The 21,690-nt window shown below is 38.0% G+C and overlaps 2 protein-coding genes across 9 annotated transcripts; one reads left to right on the forward strand and one right to left on the reverse strand.

Annotated features, from left to right (window-relative positions):
- Positions 1-4,717: 4,717 nt before the first annotated feature.
- On the forward strand, positions 4,718-14,135 carry LOC136246106 (rac guanine nucleotide exchange factor JJ-like). 8 transcript variants are annotated; one of them, XM_066037569.1, is made up of 14 exons: positions 4,718-5,085; positions 9,077-9,241; positions 9,724-9,845; positions 9,894-9,971; positions 10,044-10,082; positions 10,134-10,178; positions 10,225-10,275; positions 10,336-10,362; positions 10,462-10,497; positions 10,546-10,599; positions 11,220-11,252; positions 11,313-11,393; positions 12,625-12,681; positions 13,030-14,135. In XM_066037569.1, the coding sequence occupies exons 1-14, from the start codon at positions 5,040-5,042 to the stop codon at positions 14,032-14,034; spliced, it is 1,839 nt and encodes a 612-aa protein (XP_065893641.1). In that variant the 5' UTR covers positions 4,718-5,039; the 3' UTR covers positions 14,035-14,135. The 8 variants fall into 8 exon arrangements, with proteins under 8 accessions (XP_065893641.1, XP_065893639.1, XP_065893642.1 ...); XM_066037567.1 differs by having other exon boundaries at positions 10,339-10,407; XM_066037570.1 differs by having other exon boundaries at positions 10,339-10,362.
- Positions 14,136-20,077: 5,942 nt separating this feature from the next.
- Positions 20,078-21,472, reverse strand: LOC136245622 (protein Wnt-4-like). Its single transcript, XM_066037113.1, has 4 exons — positions 21,393-21,472; positions 21,053-21,318; positions 20,729-20,994; positions 20,078-20,677 (listed from the first exon to the last, which is right to left on the reverse strand). The coding sequence occupies exons 1-4, from the start codon at positions 21,467-21,469 to the stop codon at positions 20,270-20,272; spliced, it is 1,017 nt and encodes a 338-aa protein (XP_065893185.1). The 5' UTR covers positions 21,470-21,472; the 3' UTR covers positions 20,078-20,269.
- Positions 21,473-21,690: the final 218 nt, after the last annotated feature.

Here is a 21,690-nt window from a genome sequence, read left to right on the forward strand (position 1 = left end):
GCTGATCTCTCTACAGGGTGATTTGTTCGTAGCTGAATTCTGTACAGGTGATTTGTTTGCAGCTGAGCTCTTTACAAAATGGTTTCTTTGTAGCTGAACTCTCTCAAGGTAACTTCTTCTAGCTGATGTCTTTACAGGATCACTAGTTTGTAGCTGAATTCTCTACATGGCGGTTTCTTTGTAACTGAACTCTCTACAAGGTAACTTTTTCTAGTTCATCTTTCTACAGGGTGATTTATTTGTAGCTGAATTCTTTACAGGTGATTTGTTTACAGCTGAGCTCTTTAAAGAATGGTTTCTTTGTAGCTGAACTCTCTACAAGGTAACTTCTTCTAGCTGATGTCTCTACAAGGTCACTAGTTTGTAGCTGAGCTCTCTACATGGTGGTTTTTTTTGTAACTGAACTCTCTACAAGGTGACCTCTTCTAGCTGATCTTTCTACAGGGTGATTTGTTTGAAGCTGAACTCTCTACAAGGTAACTTCTTCTAGCTGATCTCTCTACAGGGAGATTTGTTTGTAGCTGAACTCTCTACATGATGGTTTCTTTGTAGCTGAACTCTCTACAAGGTAACTTCTTCTAGCTAATCTCTCTACAGGGAGATTTGTTTGTAGCTGAACTCTCTACATGATGGTTTCTTTGTAGCTGAACGCTCTGCAAGGTAACTTCTTCTATTGATCTCTCTACAGGGCGATTTGTTTGTAGCTGAACTCTCTACATGGTGGCTTCTTTGTACAAGGTGATTTTTTCTAGCTGAACTATCTCTTTTCATAGTTGCATGAACTCCCTACAAACTAACTTCTTCTAGCTGATCTCTCTACAGGGTGACTTGTGTGTAGCTGATCTCTATACAGGTTTCTTATTTCTAGCTGATCTCTTGAATTCTCTTCAGGGTGACTGCTCTATTAGGATGACTGCTCTATTAGAGTATCTCGATCTCGCACTTGCTGCACCAAGTTGGATTTCGTGTTATAACTCCGTGGCTTTAAGTCTGATTCTTCTACACCATTGATGAGCCTTTCTAAGTTTATTACTCCATCTGTACAACGATTTTCAAAGCATTACCCCAAGCGGTTTATCTGGTAGGCGTGGCAAGCAGTCGTTTTTATTAGCTGATCTCGATTGCATAATTGTTATACACACTGTTGGTTTTTTCGTTGTATCTTCCTGGTTTTTAGCTCGATTTCTTTCAAACCACAAAAGGTTTGAGGTTCAATAGTTAACCTATTCACCCACCGATTTTCAGCTTCTTCCCATACGCGGTTTACCCTGTAGGCGTGACAACATATTGGTGTTATTTTTCGTGAATAATCGCTCATAACTCTTTGCCTGTTTATCGTATTCCAGCCAAAGTTGGTACCAAGATGCGCCTTTATATCCCCCTTCTGTGTGCCAAATTTCAAGGCAATCGAATATGGCATTCGAGTTTTATAGCAGTTTTGTAAGTGTGCGACAAGAAAAAGAAAAATAATAAGAAAAAAAAACACGAAGAAACTGAGCCAATTTTTGAAGTCGAATATCTCGGGAACGCGCGAAGCGATTTCGCTCAAATTTGGAATGTGGAGTGCTGCAGTTGTGGGCATGTCCACAGCAAAAATCGTCTTGTTTCATCAAGGAAGCACAGAGCTACGGAGGTGCGAAAATTGCGTTTTCTTTCTTCCTGTCAATATACTCACGGGTGTTACGCGCCGGCTTCTTGGGCCGCACGACACACTACCGTGTGTCTTGATACCCACTAAAGTTGTTACATAATTATATGAGTAGACTACAGAAGGTTATTTACTAGTTACTCCGTAACTTGAGCCCTGTGGCCACAGCACATATAGCTTCACATTAGTGAACGCGAAACCAATTTAGTTCCATGTATACAAGCTCAACTGAAAGTTTCATTGGATTTTTAATTGAATCATGTGCGAACATGCATACCAGAAACACTAAGCTCCATTCAGTCCATTGCTGTCATTCCAGTACTTTACCTGAATTCAGTACAGCAATGTTTTGGAAGCTTCAAGAAGTGTAACATTTGTTCAACAGATAGCTATTGACAGGCCTAATAATGAAATAATAACTAAAAATGGAGTAGTGACAATGAAGAACAACCTGGCTGTATTAAACAAGAGTATAAGCTTGCATAGCTATCATGCATATTACAAGAACCTGATGCCCTAAGCCATACATGCATGCTTACAGGTTGTGAATGCATGGCTTCCATCCCATAATAATGCATTCTTAAGTTTTGGTTGCTGCTGTACAACTTCTTGTATAAAAGGTGCAGTTTTTAATATCAGTGTTTCATTGTGTGTTCTATGCAGCTCAGAGTAACACTCCTGCAGTGTCATTGATGCCTATTATTCGGTGCTTTGTAGCAGTGTTAGCTGTTGTTGTTACTAGTAACCCAGTTGTGGGTGTTGATATTGACTACAATGAGTATGGTTTGTGTGCTAAGCTTCCTGGAGAATCCTGTAGAAATATTTACCAGCTAAATCCAACCAGTCATGGAAAATCTGGTTATTATGTTGTACAAGCTGGGGATAGGCCAATGTTTGTATACTGTGATATGGAACTGGAATGTGGTGGAGAGAAAGGTTGGATGAAGGTGACTGATATTGATGCATCTAAAGGAGATGACTGCCCCAATGGATGGAGTAACATTACTAATCCTGTTGCAGCTTGTAGAGCTCCTAGTCATAATGCTGGATGTTATTCTGCTGAATTCTCAACTCACCAAGTTCCTTACAGTAGAGTATGTGGAATGGTAATAGGTTATCAGAAGGGTACCACTGATGGGTTTCATGATATCAGATCTATTGATGCTCCATATGTTGATGGAGTTTCTATAACATACGGTACACCAAGAAAACACATCTGGTCTTATGGGATAGGCTACAATGAGATAGGTGGTACAAGTAGTTGTCCATGTGCCAAAACTGCTGGTACTCTGCCTTCTTCATTTGTCCATGAGAACTACTACTGTGAGTCTGGGTCATTAAATGGTCCTTCTGTTAGCACATATGTAACTGATGACCCTGTGTGGGATGGTGAAGATTGCTCCAGTGAAAATAGTTGCTGTTCAGAACCCAACCTGCCATGGTTTTATCGTCAAATACCGCTAACCAGTGACAAGAATCTTGAAGCTAGGATTTGTCGAAATGAGCCCTATTCAAATGAGGGTGTGCTTGTAAAGGAGATTAAGCTGTATATACAGTAGCTACCAAATGTGGTATTCTGTTAGCTGATTTATTAGTTTATTTATATACATACAGTTGACTTTTGGTATAATAGTATAATTTATTTTTGCATTTAATAATATATATAGTGCATAGATGGCCATGAGTGTGATGTATTCACTACAAATGTTATGAATAATTGACAAGAAGAGTAATGGTCATTGTAGCTATGTACATAATTCTGTGATGACTTGCAGTGTTTAATTGCAAAGTTAGTATGATGGTGGTTAAATAGTTTGACAGTTTCATTAGTATGAATTGGTTACCTAACATCCTCATTTAGTTTAGTTTGTATTTGTAACAGTAGTGCAACCATGTTTATTACAAATTACATTACCACTCAAGTATAGCATGGCTACACATTTGTTTGAGTATATATGCAGCTGTTTTCCATGGAAGTATAAGAAGGGGGAAAACAGTTACAGTCATATAGTTACTAACTTGTTAATTTAAAAACAGTGTATTTTTATTAAGGTTACGGGATACTGTAAACCCCTCATGTATATACACTATCAATCATTTTTCATGATTAGAGGTTTGATTTTTCTTAATGCATTGTTATCAAATATTTATGCATTCTTAACGTCTCATTAATTGACATGGAATTTAAATGTTGTGATGGAAACATGAGTTGTCCCCATGCCAATTAGTGAAAACTGTGGACCAAAAATCAGACCAATGAAGAACCATGAGAACTTACTAACAATTCTAAGGTTAGAAGAACATCACTTGTGAGGGACTGACAAGAGGATTTGTGAATAATGTGTATAGTTGCTGAAATATGACTACAATATGGCCTAAAGAAAGACACTGTGGTCACAAAATTAATTTTTTAATTGATATCACAAGCACTAGAAACATTATTTCTAACAAATGGCTCTGTCAAGCCCTAGACAAGAAGTCAAACTAATAGTCTGTTTATACAAAATGTTAACAACTAGTTTGACAGTCCTGATTTTTGGTTCAGGAAAATATCGTCATTAGTAGCAAAACTACACATGTGCTTACAGGTGCGCCAGTTGCTAAGTGTGTTGTGTCTATGTTATCTTGTACTGTTACGTGTGTTTTCTTGTACCTTGTAACTGTCCAGTCAGCACGCTATGATTCTCCCAACAATTTAATCCTGTTACCAGCTGATACACAACATAACAACACCAAGCCCACTTTAATTACATAATAAAATTTTTGTTTGACAGTTGCTCACTATCCCGTAACCTTAAACTTCTCCAACAACGTCTTCTTGAAGCTAATAAAACTTTTGCAGATTCACAATTTTGTTAGTTTAAGTATGACACAATTAGATCACACTCACTTGTACATATGTATGCATGCACTCTGTATGTGCGTAGGTATGTCCTTATGTACGTACGGTACCGCTCTAAGCCAACGTCGCACTTGCTCTGGAGTCCATTACATCGTGCATTGGAGTACGCGCGTGATCACGCTACCGTAACGTGCAAGCACTCCCAAGCTACCTCGAGAGTTCGCCATGCGCAGGTACGTATACCAAAACACGATATGGAATACTGCTAGCCCTTCAACGGAAGCGATAGAAATCCATTGCCATTAAGAGGTATACACTGATAAACATTCTGTGGTGATGATTTCATGCATACTTTACGGGATTCACCTGGTGTTAAACTTTCAATCCCGTGGAACAGTCGTTCGAGACATCAACAACTGGCTGGTACCGTCTTTTCAACCATTCGTCGCAGACAGCTGACAATTAACGATATTTGGCACCCCCCTGTAGAGCCTAGCTACTTGACAATTCACAGTCTACTCGAAGTTACTCGAAGTTACTCGAAAGGAGATGGCATCCTTAAGGCCGAGGCGTGCAATGGCGCTCGCGAGCAAAGGTTTGTTATTAATTACTGCTGTATTATATTTAGCTAGCTAACTGCTTTTTTGGTCGTACATGCTTAGCTAACGCTAAGTAGCTAGCCAACCAATACTGGCTGGTGGGCATTGATCTAGCTGTTTTTCGCATTGATTTGCACCAGCTGTTAAGCAAACCAAGTGACGCTAGCCAGACGTCGCCTTTTGTTTTATGGTAAGTAGTTCTACGGTTATAGCTAGAGCGCGAGTTGAACGGACGCGCCAGGTCTTTTTAAAAGTAGTTTACCAGGGGCGTTTACCGTCGTGTTCCAAAAACGTTTGAGTGTGTTTGTAGCTTTTGGTTTGTATTTGCGCATCCAAGTTAGCAAAGTGGCTTAGCTATGCTACAGTATGAGAGGAATGAAGACTATAGCTATGCATGCAGCGCCAGTATAGCAGTTCTAGGTTATATAACTAGGTATAAGCTTTCGCTTTGAGGTTTATTCGTGCCAACTTTGAACCCGTGTGAAACGAGCTCCTGAAATGTTATGGGTGCTTTTCACAATGGGCTGAAAACGCCGTGTCTATAGCTTCGTACTGACGTTCGAGGTAAAAGGGGCGTGGCCTATACTTGCGCGAACGAATATGTAGAGTAGCTTCGAGCCTTTCTCTAAAGAATTTACATGAGAAAATACGATAGACACTATGAAACTGTCGTGAAGTACATTTCTTGTGAAGATAGCTACTATGCATAAGTTATGGCAGATTAAACTTATTTGGAGGCCATACCATTGTAACTAATTACCAAAAATAATTATATTCATACCTATTATTAATGGCGTCACTTATTATTATTACTTGGTTATTATATTCATACTTATTATTATTATTATTATCATAAAGGAAGGCATACACAAAAGGTAAAGCTTGTACAATGTGTCTGCCTACAAAAACAAGCATACATACATACATATGTATATAGACCCACAGTTAGCTAAACAATGCTCAAAACAGTGATACAGAAATTAATTGACACATAAGTAATTATAAGGAGATGCTGGAAAGACTTTCGATTACTGTCTTCAACGATTAGTAATGGTACAGTGTTCCAGAGGAAAGTAGTGTTGACAAAAAATGAATATCTCCTAGAGTCAATGGAGGGACTAGTGAAAGATGGTGACTTCTGGTAGATGCTATTGAATTAATTAACAGTGACTATTAAATGCAATAGGTGTTTGCTGATGGTTTTTTGTCATTGAGGAAACTGACTGAAAGGAAACTTCGTCTTGACTGCAGAGAAGGACGGTGAAGTTGAGAGCAACAATCGTTCGAGGAGATAGTCCAAGAGCTGGTAGATGGACACGAGCGACTCCCGCAGATCCATCGAGCTGCCCGCTTATGGATGCACAATATTTTATAGCCATAATGTACTTATCTAGCTAAACATTTGCCTTCTCTAGAAGTAGCACAATGCCAACTTGCTGTTTTGTGCTCATTAGAAAGGTTGTTTGAAACTTCTAGTGCACTGTATGCTGCATGTTATGGGTAGTTTATTCCAACTTCCTTTGCATGCTACAACAAGGTTAGGTTGAAGGAAGTGATGCTGTACATGGATTGGTTACCTCATCTGGTCAAAGCTATTAGCTACTGTTGGTATATAGGTAGCATACTGCTTGCTTGGTTAAAAAGCTCAGGAACATGCCTAACTGACAAGTCTGTGGTATAAGCATGCATGAATGGTATAAGAGTTGTAATATGGTTAAAGGATAATGAATGACTGTTAAACATTTTAATGGGAGTGTATAAACAGTGGAATGGACTACTGGAATGGTAGAATAAAATTTTTAAAAGTCCAATATTTTTTTACATCCAAATAAGTACATCAGACTATTGACTATTGAAATTCATGTGTTTACAAATTCCACTCACCTATTCATTACTTAGTACTATAGACATAACCTCTGCCAACCTGTCTCTGGTATTGTTTAGGAAGCCAATCACATAATTTTTTGTTAAATTTTATGAGTGGCTTCATACTGTACATAAAGACTTTCATGGTTTCTTATGACATAGCATGGCAAAAATATGTCTTGGACAAACATTTACTATATTCTTTTTCAATTCACTGTACTTACCACCCACATTATAGTGGTTTTTAATAATGTAGCTACTCAGTGTCATCTTTGAAAAGCATACTAATACTGTTAGATTCAAAATTGTGGTATTGATTAGAATCTCATAGCATCACACAAGGCACAACAGAGTTGCATAACTTTGCAATTGGCCTATAATTGTTTATTTTGTTTTGTAGCACACGCATGATATTATGTTCAGGAATAGTTTGAGCTCCAAGACCTCTTGCATCCATATCCTTATGGTAGTTTATTTTCTAATTTAATAAGCTTTCTGCACACTAGTACCAGTGCTGTTTAGTACGTACTGGGATTTTGAAGGCACAGTGTTTTTACAGTGGAGGAAGGTGTAGGCACAAAAGCTTTTCAGTGGAGCCTCTTCTTGGTCACAGTGATTTCATAAGTTAACGAAATTCATGTGTTACTCACCCATTCATTCATTAGTACTAGACATATCCTCCGCCAACCTGTCTCTGGTATTGTTTGGGAAGCTACACAAGCATTCTACTTGTTAAACTTGGTTATACAGTAACATTGCATTCTGTAGTGTCAGTTTTATCTAATTTCATAAGTGGTTTCATACTGTACATAAAGACTTTCATGTTTTATTATGTAGTACGCTGACATTATAGGATGGCATGTCTTCATCATTATTTTTGGCTCAATGACACAACGAATACAATGCTAGTTATCAAACAAAAACATTAGACCTAAAGATAACTCAGTCAGATCCACCCAGCTCTTTTGTTTGTGCTTTATAGCATATTTAAAGTTGGCTCAGAGTATAATTCTGTTGACCCTGGATTATGCACCACAAATTGCTATATCAATTAGTGGTAAGTTTGACAGGGATTAGCATTTTGTGTTTACAGGCTTCTGGTTTAAGGAGGAACATCTGTGTTTGTTTAGTTTGAACCCACCTAATTAAACTTTCCTGACTAATGAAATTAACTTAACCCATGACTGAATGCAATATATTTCAAAAATAATTTTATACTCTGTAAAATTCAAAGTGTGCTTTTAGAGGCCTACACAAGTCATAGACATTTCTTATAATTCTATATAGTACTTTGCTACTGGTCATGCTGTATTAGCACATCTCTGTAATGAGTTTGCTGAACTGCATTGTGTCCATATCTTCACTGTACCATGGCTGCCTGACAAATTGCCAAAATTGACTAACTTCTTAGGAAACACCAAGCACTGAAACTTCATTTATATCGTACAGAAGCTTAGAACAGTACATGTACTTGGTACCAAAGCCAAAGAACTACTTCTCTAGTCAATACTACCTTATACAGAAAACCACTAGGTGGTTGTAATTTGTGGTCAATTGTATGCCTTCTGGTTGATATGGTGAGTGGTATGTAAGTTACATGGCATTTGTGTGTGAACTGTTACAGTAATAAATTGTATCTTTTATTGAACACAGCACCTACACTGAACATGTAGGTACATGTAGTAGCTGGATTTACTATTACGTACAACCAGCGTTGTATAATCCATGATGTCTTTTTGCACTTTAACATTAAATTTCCAAAAAAGAACCATGGTCATTTGAAATTAGATAAACATATACCACAAATTATGGGCAATTAGTGGTTTATGGTGTATAAACTGGCTGTAAATAATGTTGTGGGAGTACTATCTGGTGGCATCCTGGACCTTGAAAATTCACTGGTCAACTCAAAGCTACCACATATCAATGATTATCTGCAGTGATTTGTGAAATTTATGTTCTGGTCTAGTGTCTACTTGCTTGATCACTCAGTAATAGGTCAATAATCCATAGCAGTATCAGAACTTGCATGAGATATATACTTACACACATAAACATGCACCTGTGAGAACCTGTTTGTTGGCAATATTTTGTACATATTGATCAATTGTTTTACTGTAGATGCATGTGATCATGCTGTTGTTCGATTTGATGAGGAGGAGGGGTGTACGTCTGTTGTAGAAGATTTTCGGATACAATCAGATATTAAAAAGCTATCTGAAGGAGATAGTTGTATTGTGCTGTGGGACGATGGAGTTTTGTACCCAGCTACTTTTGTTATGGCAGGTAAATATACTTCCATCACGGGTGTCAGAAGGTCTTTAATTCATTTATGAATGGATTTGTGTAGTGGACCACTGGTCCACTAAGGGGTTGTTGTTATACCGCATAAGCTACATCTATATTCACAATTTGCAGTTTCATGGATGCAAATGGGATAACCTAACCTGGAAAATGTGGTTTCCTATAGTGACTGATCAATTCTATTTTTCTGTACCTATGTATCATGTCGTGCATTCTAACAGAAACACTGTGAGCACCTAATAAATGTGTATGTCTGTGAAATGCAAAGCTAAGATTTACGTAACTCTCACAAATTCATGCACCATTGATATACAGCCAATATAGAGCTTGGATAATTGATAGGAGTGTATTATTAAATTGTCTTACAAGTTCCTACCACAATCTGCCCATATGCTATAAAAGAAATGAACAAGAGACCAAGCCATGCAGTTCATATTATTGTTGTGTTATATTCTCTGTTGTAGGATCAAAAGATTGTTGCAATAAAAAAGAAGACGAATTGCTGAATGATGAAGAAAAGGAGAACAGAGGAGTTAAACAGAACGTCACAAAGGAGAAAGCTGTTGTAGGAAGGAAATTGATTGATGTAGGTATATGTCCATTTGAAAATTTCATTATAGTAGATCAATCATAGACTAATGAAGCTCAAAGTATGAGTGAAGAAATAGGAAGAAAGAAAACGAAAAGAAGAAGAAAAAGAAAACTGATACAAGTATGAATGTGCTTCATGTGCAAGTTTAACATATATATAGGTGCTTCAATAATTTGTTATTGTTCCCTTTAGGTAAACAACAATGAAGATAAAAGCATGAAACATGACAATGTATGTGCAGGTGTTTTATGTTTATTGTGCATGATTTATAAAATCTTTCAGGAGGCCGGGAGAATGGGCAAGCAACAACCACAGAAGACCAAAAATGTATCCATTTCTTATTATGTGACCAAGTTTGATGCTTGTTTTCTAGGAAACTACAAAGAAAGGCAAACAAAAGCAGCGATCAAAGAAAGCAAAGCAAGTGAGTATACATAGTACCAAGATCTGACACATATTCATTACTAAAATATATCTTATATAGCAGGATGATGATGATTTTATTTTAAAGGTTGGTGAAGCTCCCATACAAGAAATTCCCATGAATGAAATTGAAGTATGTGTAAATACATTACCGTGCTAAAACGTACTGTATTTTTGTATTTTATAGATGACATCAGATGATTTGGATACTTGGAATGACATTGTAAGTGCTTTAAATATATGTACAATTGTTAATTAATGTATCCTCTAGATCATAGATCAGCACAAAAATGTTGATGATGAATACAGTGAAGATGATATTGAAGTGGGTACTTTTCTTTAAAAGCACAGTTTTCTTAGCTGTTATCTAGCAGTGGGTTTGTAATAACCATACTTACATTGTGTAATTGTGTAGTTTTGGGCTTCGCAGAGTTGGTTGATTGTATAGGCTGACACTGTGTTTCAGTCAGATTTTGTAGCCTTTTTGTGCCTAGTGTTTTGTTTCTTGTGTACCATCAATTATTGGATGGATTCACTTTGATGCACAATACTGTATAGTCAAAAAAAACTATCACCACTGCTTTGTCTAGTGATGATGAATGATTGTTGTAGGAAACTGTTGATGTTGAATTATCTGACTACCAGGGCAGTGTGTCAAACAAGAAAATTGCTCAAGTTCATGTACTAAATTATTGCCCCCAGCAAAAGCCATCTTAGGTGTACCGATACACGTTCAACACTTAAAAAGGAATAAATGAATAACTAGTGCTCTGAGAAAAAGTTAATATGCTAATTTGTATGGTACTGTTGACCCAGTAGTGTATTTTCAGCATAGTCAATGTACAGATCAGACGATAAAAGAAATCTGCAACCTATGTTGTTGTTTGATTGAGATGGTCTATGTAAATTCTTACATTAAATTTGTTTTAATTTATTTAATTACAGCATACGAGAGATTCTTTTGGAGCAGTGAACAAAGTATGTACTGTGTACTAGCATTGGAAAACTTGGTCATTTAATTATTGTAATTTTACATAGGAAATTGTGGTACCGATGGCTATGGATTCGAGTGATCGTGAGCGTGACCGTTCCGTGTACCACTACACTGGTGGTAGACAGGTGTGTACTTCAAAATGTATACTATGTATAGCCCTTTCAAGTTGTGCAGTTCTTGGTTCCTTATGTTGCACAGCAGCATAACATGTGAAATTATGGATGCTGACTACTGTCTTGTAACCATTTTAGTTGGCAGTAAGTCACACGAAACGTGGCATTTTATAGCATGGATCTTGAAAATCTGTGATAGCTGTGCAACCTGAGGTACTTTACTATTATATCTATCATAAACGTAGCTCTATTAGCATTAGGATTATCAGTATATTTGAAACTCACTTGAATACTTGGCTAATAATATAATAGTTTGAGCTAACTTTATTACTCAGTATGATAGGTGCAAGACTTGCATAACCAGTCATACGCTAAACATCATGGATGTATAACTTATTCTCCCTTAGAAAATTACGTATAATTTCTCTAGATGCTTAATAAGGTTACTAAATCCAATAGAAACCTGCGATGGGGTTACTAACCACTTAGTAACCTGTGGTCTCGCCAGTGGTTGTTTACTACATTCATCAAACAAAAGTCGGCAAAAGCCAAATACACAGTACCTTCGCTGTTAGCTTACTTTATGGACAAGACACACAATATTTGGGCTGATCGTTCTATTGCCACATGGTGGCGTGGCTGACACTTACTATCAGCAACTCGACTCTGACAACAACAGCTACAGAGTTTGCTACTTTCTTTTACTCTCCTGTACTCACTTCACTCGATCAGAAGTTTCTAAAGGCTTACAATACTGGCTAGCCAACACACCACTTCAGTATAACTGGGCACAATGCGATGTTAGTGTGGCGCTGCCGATTAACAAACTTAACAGATATCTCATAATGCTAACAGCCATTTTGCCACTTGTTATAGCTTACTTTCTACACTAGACAATCATCATTGGCGCCGTTCTTCTAGGCATAGTAGCTACTATGGTATGGTGTTGACACCTTGAAAAAATCTCGATTCGAGTACCCTTAGTGCCACTTTCTCTCAATCTTTCTTTGCCTGCTACGCTCAGAGAAACTTTCTAAACTACTTAAAATGGGCCGACTTCAGTTTCTATGATTTAGTGCCCCTCTGATGATGTGGGCTCAACTACCCATAAATCAGGTCATTAAATCACGTAGAAACCTTGTCGGCTCGTTCTAACTATAACTGTGGAAAATTTGAGTAGTCCTAAAATGCTTCCATTTACATAGTTACTTTAGTTACCGTTGTTAATTTTAATTTTTTCCAGCAGGAATTAGATATTCATGAGCTAAAGAAGGAATTAAAAATTGAAAGCACTGAACAGGTAAGAAATACATACTTGTGCTAATGCTTGTGGGGAATCAAAAGTATGCATATAGCTACAATAAATTTCACTGATGTCATCCTGAACAACATCAGTGCTTAGAACAAATACAGAAAAAAGCAGAAGCTAACAAATTTTTTTTGTATGTAAAGCACAGTCATGACTACCTTCTTATTGCATATATTTGATTCTCTACATGCATTAATAATTTTTGTATAGACTCACCCATTCACTAATATTAATTAAAAGCATAAATCATGACACAACTTATAATATTGGCACACTAATGTAGTTCAGTTTAAGTAGCTAAGTCTCTGAAAAAATCATAAAACTTTTTCTTTTTTATAGAAGAAGTCTTTAGTGGAGCTCAATTCAACTGTTGGGAAGCTGACAAAAGCAGTAGAGGATTCGCAAAAAACTCTTGCGTCTATTCTTACGAAAATGTTCAATCCCACCGATACCATATCAGTTGGATTCAATTCGTCAAGTGTACAAGTTCCATCCCCAACAGAGTGTATTATGATACCACCAAGTCACCAGTCATCACTTAGTCCACTTACTACCACTGCAGAGCCTTATCAGGGGGAGCTACCGCCAAATGCTGAAGAGAATATGATACCACCTAGTCATGAGTCAACTATTGCTGAAGCCAACCCTACAATTGATCAAGGGACGAATGTTACAGTGCCTGTGGTAATTACACCAAATTCTGTGAGGACCCCTCCTACTCCTAATCGTATGGTACCAGCTGGAGTACTACTTGATCAAGGGACAAATGCTACGGACCCCATTGCAGTGAATCCGAATTCTGTACAGCCTTTAGTGAGGACCCCTCCTACCCCTACCTGTATGGTATCAGTACAAGGGACAAATGCTATGGATCCCATTGCAGTGACACCAAATTCTGTACAATGTTTTGTGAGGAACCCTCCTACCCCTGCCTGTTTGGTACCAGATCAAGGGACAAATGCTACAGATCCCACACCAAATTCTGTGAGGACCCCTCCTACCCCTAACCGTATGGTACCAGTTCCAATGCCCACTACGGCTTTATCAAACATGGAGCTCACATCCATTTACAATACTAGTTGCTCTAGGCGCAACTTTTCTGTCAACTTAGTCAGAAGATTATTCACTGTTTCGGTGAGGTGCTCATCCAATGTGTCTGGAAAGGGTAGAAAATCACAGTTAAATCCTCAAATGATTCAATATATCCGATCTTTGACATTCCAGTTCTTTCCTCTCCAGGGGTATGAAAATGAAAGAAAAGAGTGGGCTGCCTGCGTCGTTTCTATCGATGAAAGTTGTAGGAGGCTGATAAACAAACCTAGTAGACAACAACCACCACAGTGAATACTTCAGAAACGTTAGTAATAACTATCTAGATGATTACTGTTATCCCAATTAATAAGTGATTACTGTTTCCTTTTCATGAATAATTCATTTCTGCTTAATTATTACTGAAGTCAATGCATAAAAAATGTATATAAAGTATAGCTATGTAGTTAAGTATTCTACAGAACTTAATTGTATCAATATCCACTTGGATTTCCCTCCACCTCTATAATCCTTGGTATCACTTTATGCAAATGCCCAATGTACTTTTTACAAACAGTTGGAGTCAGTGTCTGCCAAAATTGCTGAATGCCCTCCTTTAACTCTTCAAGGTTTAATGGCTTGTAAGAGCTTCTTAAAAACTGTTTCAGTGATCCCCATACATTTTCGATGGGGTTAATGTCAGGAGATTCTGCAGGCGTTTTCCACCAATTAATCTTCTTAGCTGCAAAAAACCTTCCAATGTACTTGCTGGTGTGCTTGGGGTCGTTATCTTGCTGTAGTCTATGACCCCGTGGATAGCACTTTTTCAAAAATAACAGCAGTGATGATTCCAATACCTTGCGATACCTGCACAAGTATAATATTATGTTAACTAATACCTGCAATTGTTATCTACAGCTATGTAGCTGTACATACCTCACAGCGTTCATAATCCCAGTAAAGATAACAATTTGGGTTGCTCCTCTAACCGAAATGCCACCCCAAATGTGAACCTTTGCAGGGTGTTTTGGTCGTTGTTTCAGTATCCTCTTTTGGTTTTGCTTTCTAAAGCACAGTCTACCATGGTGATCTAATTGAACTGTGCATTCGTCACTGAAGATAACATCTTCAAACTGCTCACAGTTTTCTAATTGCTTTTTACACCACGCTACTCTTTTTGCTTTATTAGCTTCTCGAATCAGCTGGCAATAATGGGGACGAGTACATACCCAACCATTTTCTCTACGAGACCGCTTTACTGTAGCTAGAGAAACTCGCAAAGATGGAAACTTCTTTTCTAACTTTTCACGAATCTGTCTAGCAGTAAGTTCATCATTGTCCTGTAGCATACTATCAATCATCTTGCTCATATTTGCGGTTATTTTACGGGACTTATGTTGTCGAGGCAAGTCGGTGATAATGTGATGCTTCTTAAATTTTTTCAGCAACCGCTGCAAGCTTCTGAGTGTTACTTTAATCCTTTCTTGTTGCAGTCGTTTCCAAATGGTTCCTAGGGTATATCCAGCTCTATGCAGTACAATTACTCTCTTCCTGGTTGCTACATCCATACGAGGCATTTTGCAAGCTACGCTTGAATTATTATAATTGTGCCATTTATATAGTCTGGCGGCGCCCGACCACTCTATGCAAAGGGGCGGGCGCCGACAGACTACCATATAGGTTGTACACAAGTTACTTTATTGTCACGTGTGTTTTCTACTGTCACAGCGTCGAGGACTCACTCAATGGGTAGCTATAATATTTTGTAACACAACCTTGCTATTCGTAAATATTGATGGTTTCTCTCCCTCTCTTATAGGCTAAGAAGTGCGGTATTGGATCACGTTCCCCGGCCAGTGGCTAGCCACGCCCTCGGCCACGCCAACGCAAGAACATTATGCTAATTAAAAACATCCTGCTCTATGATTAATATAGAATATAGGTTATACGTAAACACTTAAAATCACATTATACAACGTTGAAGGTTCTTCTTTGGAGACTTCACCCGTCGTCTGGCTAACTTGTAGACCGTCAAGCTATCTTCGCGTCCTCAGGCATGGCTAGCAACACCTGTAATATTGATGATACGCAACAATAATTATATTTGCATGTCAAGTCTATACATATAGCCTATATAATATAAACAACTTGATTAAAATCCGCATGGTAGCTTAACATACGTAAAGACTGCGGCTTTTAATCAAAACGTCGTAAGTGAACGCGTGTGAAAATAAACCAGGCTACAAAATTGTTTCAGCTCTCTTGAGCACTGGCAGCCTAATTTTCCTGGTAAGTATAAATTTATGTTCAATAGTTGTCGTTATTATAATGTAAGTTAATAACATTAGCTGTGCTTTTGTCAACCACCTGCTGGGTTTTCCCCACGGAGAATTATAATTAGCTAGCTGAGAGCACTCGAGTGGACTCGATCGCCCGGATAGTGACTCAACACGTGACGTTCTTGTTTGCTTTTCAGTAGTCCAGGAATGGTCCTTGAAACAACTTGAAGCATTTGTGGCGGTCGACAAAGGCGCAAAACCTACTATATATTCATGCTATACTAAACGTAAAACCTACTATTCGTGCTATACGCAAAACAACCGGTATTGTTGCAATGGCTCTGTTTTCGCTAACATGCTTGCATGGAGTAGCGATTGTGCAGCTAACATGCAAGTGTATTAATTATTAAGAAAACCGCTCCCATTGACGTGCGAGTCTGCGCTGGGGCTGTGTAAGCTTGTGCACGAAAGTACTCCAAAGTCATAGCGTAGTCGCTCGCGTGCACCCCAGGGTTTCGTGCGACGTTGGCTTTGAGCGGTACCGTAGGTATGTTTATGACATAGTCTTTTATGTACATGGATGACTTTGATGTAGGCTGACAACATGACTCATGTGACTGCTTGTTAAATTTACATATAGTCAAATTAGAATAAGCATCTATCAAGAAGAAATTGCTTCCTCTAGTATGTATTTCCTATTGCTATCTAATGGTTTAAACTTGTAACCAGAAAAACAAATTCCCGATCTTCAACATCATTACAGTTCCTATGACCCCATCATTGTGTCACATGTGTTATTATACTGTTTGAATAGCAAAAACACTTAATATGGACTTTAACTACATCAATTCCTGATCCACTGCTTGCTGTCGGTTATTCATCGTAGAGTCCACTTAATTTCTGTTTTATAATTACAATAAAAATATTATAATTACAATAAAAATATTATACTTCTGAACCCAATCTATAATTGAAATGAAAGTTCTAAAATTTATAGAACATGATGTCAATGAAAATGAAACAAGCAGAGCACATATATGCTCTATTGCAAATTAATGCAGTATATTTATCCTACTTGGTTGTCTGAGGTGTGTGGCATGCAGCCAGAAGTAGAGGCATTGTTTGATAGTTGTGTCACAGTGACACTGATGCCTTCTCCTCCATGAATTAGCTATGCATGTTGGCTTATTAGTGCTGCACCTGAGAAGAATAGAGTCTATGGTAGAAATGTTGAGGATCAAGGAGTTCCTTTTGTGCAGTTGATGGATTGATGCACTGAGTGGCAAAGCATTTAATTGGAAGACTATCATCATTCCTTGGTTAAATAGTTACTCTGAAACTGTGTGCTATATAAGGGCAAGATGGTTGTTTACCACTATCTGCATAACAAGCCTGTGTTTGAAAGGAGCCAGAGTAAAGAGGCATAGTGGTCTTGGGTGTGATGGTGGGGCTATTCTCCATGTGATATTTCAGTAGATGTATGTTCCGCTTAGACCTTTACATTCTGTAGTTGGTTTAATAATAAAATACAGGTGTAAACACTTAGTCTAAGGGAGTGCCATGCATTAGGGCTAGAAAACATATTCTTGTGAAAAGTAAGCTCCATGCAAAGCTGAACATAAACTTGCTTGGAGCTTGCAAGAGCAAAAGGTATAGTGATATCCATGCCCAAACCAGCCACATTATGAAAAGTGATTGCCTTAACATAGCCAAAGTTGTGAGATCAAATATAACAACCAAGAAATGGCTAAAATCATGTAATTATTAATGCATGCAAAATAGCCAAGCTGTAAAAAAGGCACGTCCTTTAAAAGCCTCGGTTTAAAAGTTGTGAAGTTGAAGAGAGTGGTCTAGAAATGGTGGCAATGATGTTGTTGCAAATCAATTATAACGATGTCTTCAAGCCTGCTGATCCTTCCTCTAAATCCACACCTACAGCTCTACCTACTGTGCATCCATTCTACCTAGATGATATAACTATAAAGCAGATTTAGAGGGAAGAAGATCCACAAATTCAACGATTTTAAATAGGAATGCAGTGATTATAAATTGTTTAATAGGAATGTGTGGGAACCAAGCATTACCTGGCATTCGAAGCAATTATAAAACTTTAACTGTTGCAATTTACATAATTCCATTAACAAGATTGAGATACTCTAATAGAGCAGCTAGAAATTTCATGCAGTCATACAGTTATACTACTCTAATAAAGAAATGAGTTTCTCTAATGTAGCAACCATTATATGTACAGAAGACTATTATAAGCTGAAGCATCAATGTAAAAGGTCTTATACAACAATAAACTGACACAATTGGCTAAAGATTGTGGTATAATTTTGGAAATAATGAGCACAATAGATAATTACTCAAAAGCATTTTAAACATAATAGTACATAATAATGATATGCTGTAATAAAGCAAGTACTTTATCATTTACAATCATTATTTAAAAAGCCTGAGTTAGGTTTAATAGTATATAACATAGAATAACATTTGTTTTCAGCAATGGCACTGTCTGTACAACTGCATTTAACACTTGATAACAATATAGCATTAACCCTTCCCATGCCAGTACATAGTGAAATATTAGTCTAAGAGTACAAATGTAGATCTGCGTATCCCAGTGTGACAGCTCCTGGACCTTCCCCTGTCTTAAACGCAGCTTAGCTCTCCTGAATGCTAAGCACAGGAGCTTTTCTGAGACCTAATGCTTTGTATGTGTGCATGTAGCTCACTTACAGGTGACTACACGTGAGTGTTCAAGTAAAGGTCATGGTGCAGGGAGGGATTAGTGGCACTAAACTTTCAACTATGTCATTATTAAATAAAATGCTCAAATCAATAGCAAATTAAAACTATCATTAAGGCTAATAGAGCAGTCAGACTACCTTACACTCTAATAGAGCAGTCACACTACCTTACACTCTAATAGAGCAGTCACACTACCTTCACACTACCTTACACTCTAATAAAGCAGTCACACTACCTTACACTAATAGAGCAGTTACACTACCTTACACTCTAATAGAGTAGTCAGTCTAATAGAGCAGTCACACTACCCTTCACTCTAATACACTACCCTTCACTCTAATACACTACCCTTCACTCTAATACACTACCTTTCACGCTAACAAAACAGTCACACCACTCTTATATATACTCTTGCACTATAATATATTTTATTGCAGGCAAAAATTGCATATTAATTAATTCCAATCTCATTACTATATTAAATTCCAGAAATGACTCAAATATTAGGTTTGTGTAAATCTAGTGATTGCATGATATTGATGATCGGGACAGCAGACAGCTTACTATGTGCTCTTATTGATAGATCTTGATGGTGGTTCCATTAATGCAGCCTTGTATCTATAGAAAATGGCACAAATAAAGCATTTACACAGTTCTCAAAAGTATGTAGCACTTGAGAGGTTAAAGCATGCATATTGCCTGACTTATTGTACTACATTCTGTAAGCAGTTGTTTTATTGGCTGACTTAAGTAGGCATTCCAGCCTGATTTTTAAATTTTGGAAAAATGGACTTTTTATATGTTCAATAGATAGAGTATTGATAGCCGATCTCAGAAATATATAGTTAGCTGGGTTGGAATTAGTTCCTTAGGCATGCACAGTGCTTTGAAACTGATCTCTGGGGCTCCCCATACATTTTAAAGGAAAATGGCACAATTGAATTAGGAAGCCATCTAATAACCTGGACTGTCTTGAAACTGAATTTGCTTGCTACAAGTTTGTATGCTTTGTGGTGAACAAATATACTGCACGTTTGTCAATACAATGGTGCATACCCATAGGCAAGTGGCAACTGCCATTTAAACTATATAGCTCAAATGCAGGTCCCTATTTAGTCTCTGAAAGTTCTTGTACAAAGACTGTGTGAACTACTGTGCACAAATAGACTCCTAAACTCATAAATGGTGAAATGCATGTTGTGAGATGGCAATGCATACTATACTGACAAGATGAGACCACTCCCGAGGCTGCCTATAATCGCCAAGTAACCACTGCATTGCGCATTTACGTATTACAACATGACCCGTGCAATTGTTGGCCACATAGAGTTATTATCCTCATAATTTATGTACATCTATAGTTTGAAGGCTTTTCCTACAATTCAAATTTGTGGAGTATTAATGTATAGCTAAATAACAAGGAAACTCATGAAAAACAAGGTACCTATTGATATACAAAATAACTGGCTATATACAAAAGCAAGAAAATTGTCAGCTTCATATGCAGCTACGCATTGTCATCACTTGCAGTATTGCCTGGTGACAGTTTTAGTAGCACAATTGATTTTCTTAATGGACCACTCAAAGTAGCACTGAGAGGTATCAATTTCAGTTGCCATCCTCTGTTCCACTGGACCTCCACAGCACATTTCCCAGCAGCTTGAAGGACCAACTCTGTTTGGCCAACACTGCCTGCCAGATGAGCCATACATTCCTTCTGTTAAGTTGCGTTTACAAAAATTTGGAGAAGAATTGCAGTACACAAGATTTGAAGAGTTCATCAGCTGGTTCTCCTTAATTTGTTTGGCTGCATCATACTGAGCTAACAGTTTGATTCCAATCTCTTCAATTTCTGGTACTTTCTTGTGGCAAGTCTTGAGAGCACAAATCCCAAAGCAAGAGCATTCAACAGTTGTGCTGCTCACAAGCTACAGCATTTAGATATAGCAACATGAACAATTTAATTGTTCCATTCTCACCTTTCTTCCAACCTCACTATTGTGTGATGCAGCTTGTCCAATGCAGCCATCAGCATCCACACACTCAGTAAATTCTTTAGCAATATTGATGCCATAGTTGCTGTTGTCTCCGCAGTGTCGAATTGATACAATACCAGGACTTGGTGTTGATGGTTCGGACAAATCGCAAGCACATGATTCCAACTTGTGCTCCTTGCAATTCCTTGCAACCTCTCGAGCTATCCCTGCACTAATGATAGCATTGAGGAAAGCTGTTTCATGCGTTCCTGTAGGAGACATAGCTGTATACATCACAGACACTAAACAGTTCATGGTTATACCTACCTCTTTCAACAAACTTTCCCAGGTATGGCCCGGAATCAAAGACACTGCAATTCCAGGGCCTGTTCTTGAACAACTTCTGGCACTGATTGAGAGCCCGAAGTATCCCGATGGCGATAGTTGATAGCAGCTTAGTATCTCGCCTGCAGATATTTAGCTGGCAGGCATTTAAGGTACCATTGAACAAGGCAGGGTCGGAACAGTGTTGACTGATAGGCGAGGTTATATCCTCCTGATTAAACACATGGTCTCTTTCTTTCACAATTGACCTATACAGGAAACATACACACAAAGTTACTCAACTTCAGCTGGCATAATAACAGCCATGCACCTCAGCACTTACCACCAGTCCGAGCAATAGTTGGAAGGAAACTGTACTACTAGCAAAGCTAGGAGTAAGATAGTAGTACAACCAGACATTGTAACAAGCTGTGCACTAACTGATGTTTTGATGCAGCTCTAATCACTTAAATATACACACATTTATGGTATGCGCATGTGCGATGCATGACGTCACTATAATTTGTACGATTTCTCGTCCTCTTTCGCCCACATACTCAGACACGCGTACTGACTGAACGCGTGAGCGGAATAGATTCAAATACTTGTAGTATGGGAAACCAGCTTCGTAGTTATGATCA

The sequence above is a fragment of the Dysidea avara genome, chromosome 15, assembly GCF_963678975.1.
Source record: "Dysidea avara chromosome 15, odDysAvar1.4, whole genome shotgun sequence".
In the NCBI taxonomy this organism is placed as follows: Eukaryota; Metazoa; Porifera; class Demospongiae; order Dictyoceratida; family Dysideidae; genus Dysidea; species Dysidea avara.

Excerpts from the sequence above, each read along its gene's own strand:
- LOC136246106 (XM_066037565.1), top strand. The coding sequence starts at position 5,040 with ATGGCATCCTTAAGGCCGAGGCGTGCAATGGCGCTCGCGAGCAAAG. Across the intron at positions 9,846-9,893 it reads TAGGAAGGAAATTGATTGAT|ACTAATGAAGCTCAAAGTAT; the intron begins GTAGGTATATGT and ends GATCAATCATAG. Across the intron at positions 10,179-10,224 it reads AACCACAGAAGACCAAAAAT|GAAACTACAAAGAAAGGCAA; the intron begins GTATCCATTTCT and ends CTTGTTTTCTAG.
- LOC136245622 (XM_066037113.1), bottom strand. The coding sequence starts at position 21,469 with ATGTCTGGTTGTACTACTATCTTACTCCTAGCTTTGCTAGTAGTACAG. Across the intron at positions 21,319-21,392 it reads AACTATTGCTCGGACTGGTG|GTCAATTGTGAAAGAAAGAG; the intron begins GTAAGTGCTGAG and ends TTTCCTGTATAG. Across the intron at positions 20,995-21,052 it reads GGGAAAGTTTGTTGAAAGAG|GAACGCATGAAACAGCTTTC; the intron begins GTAGGTATAACC and ends TGTCTCCTACAG.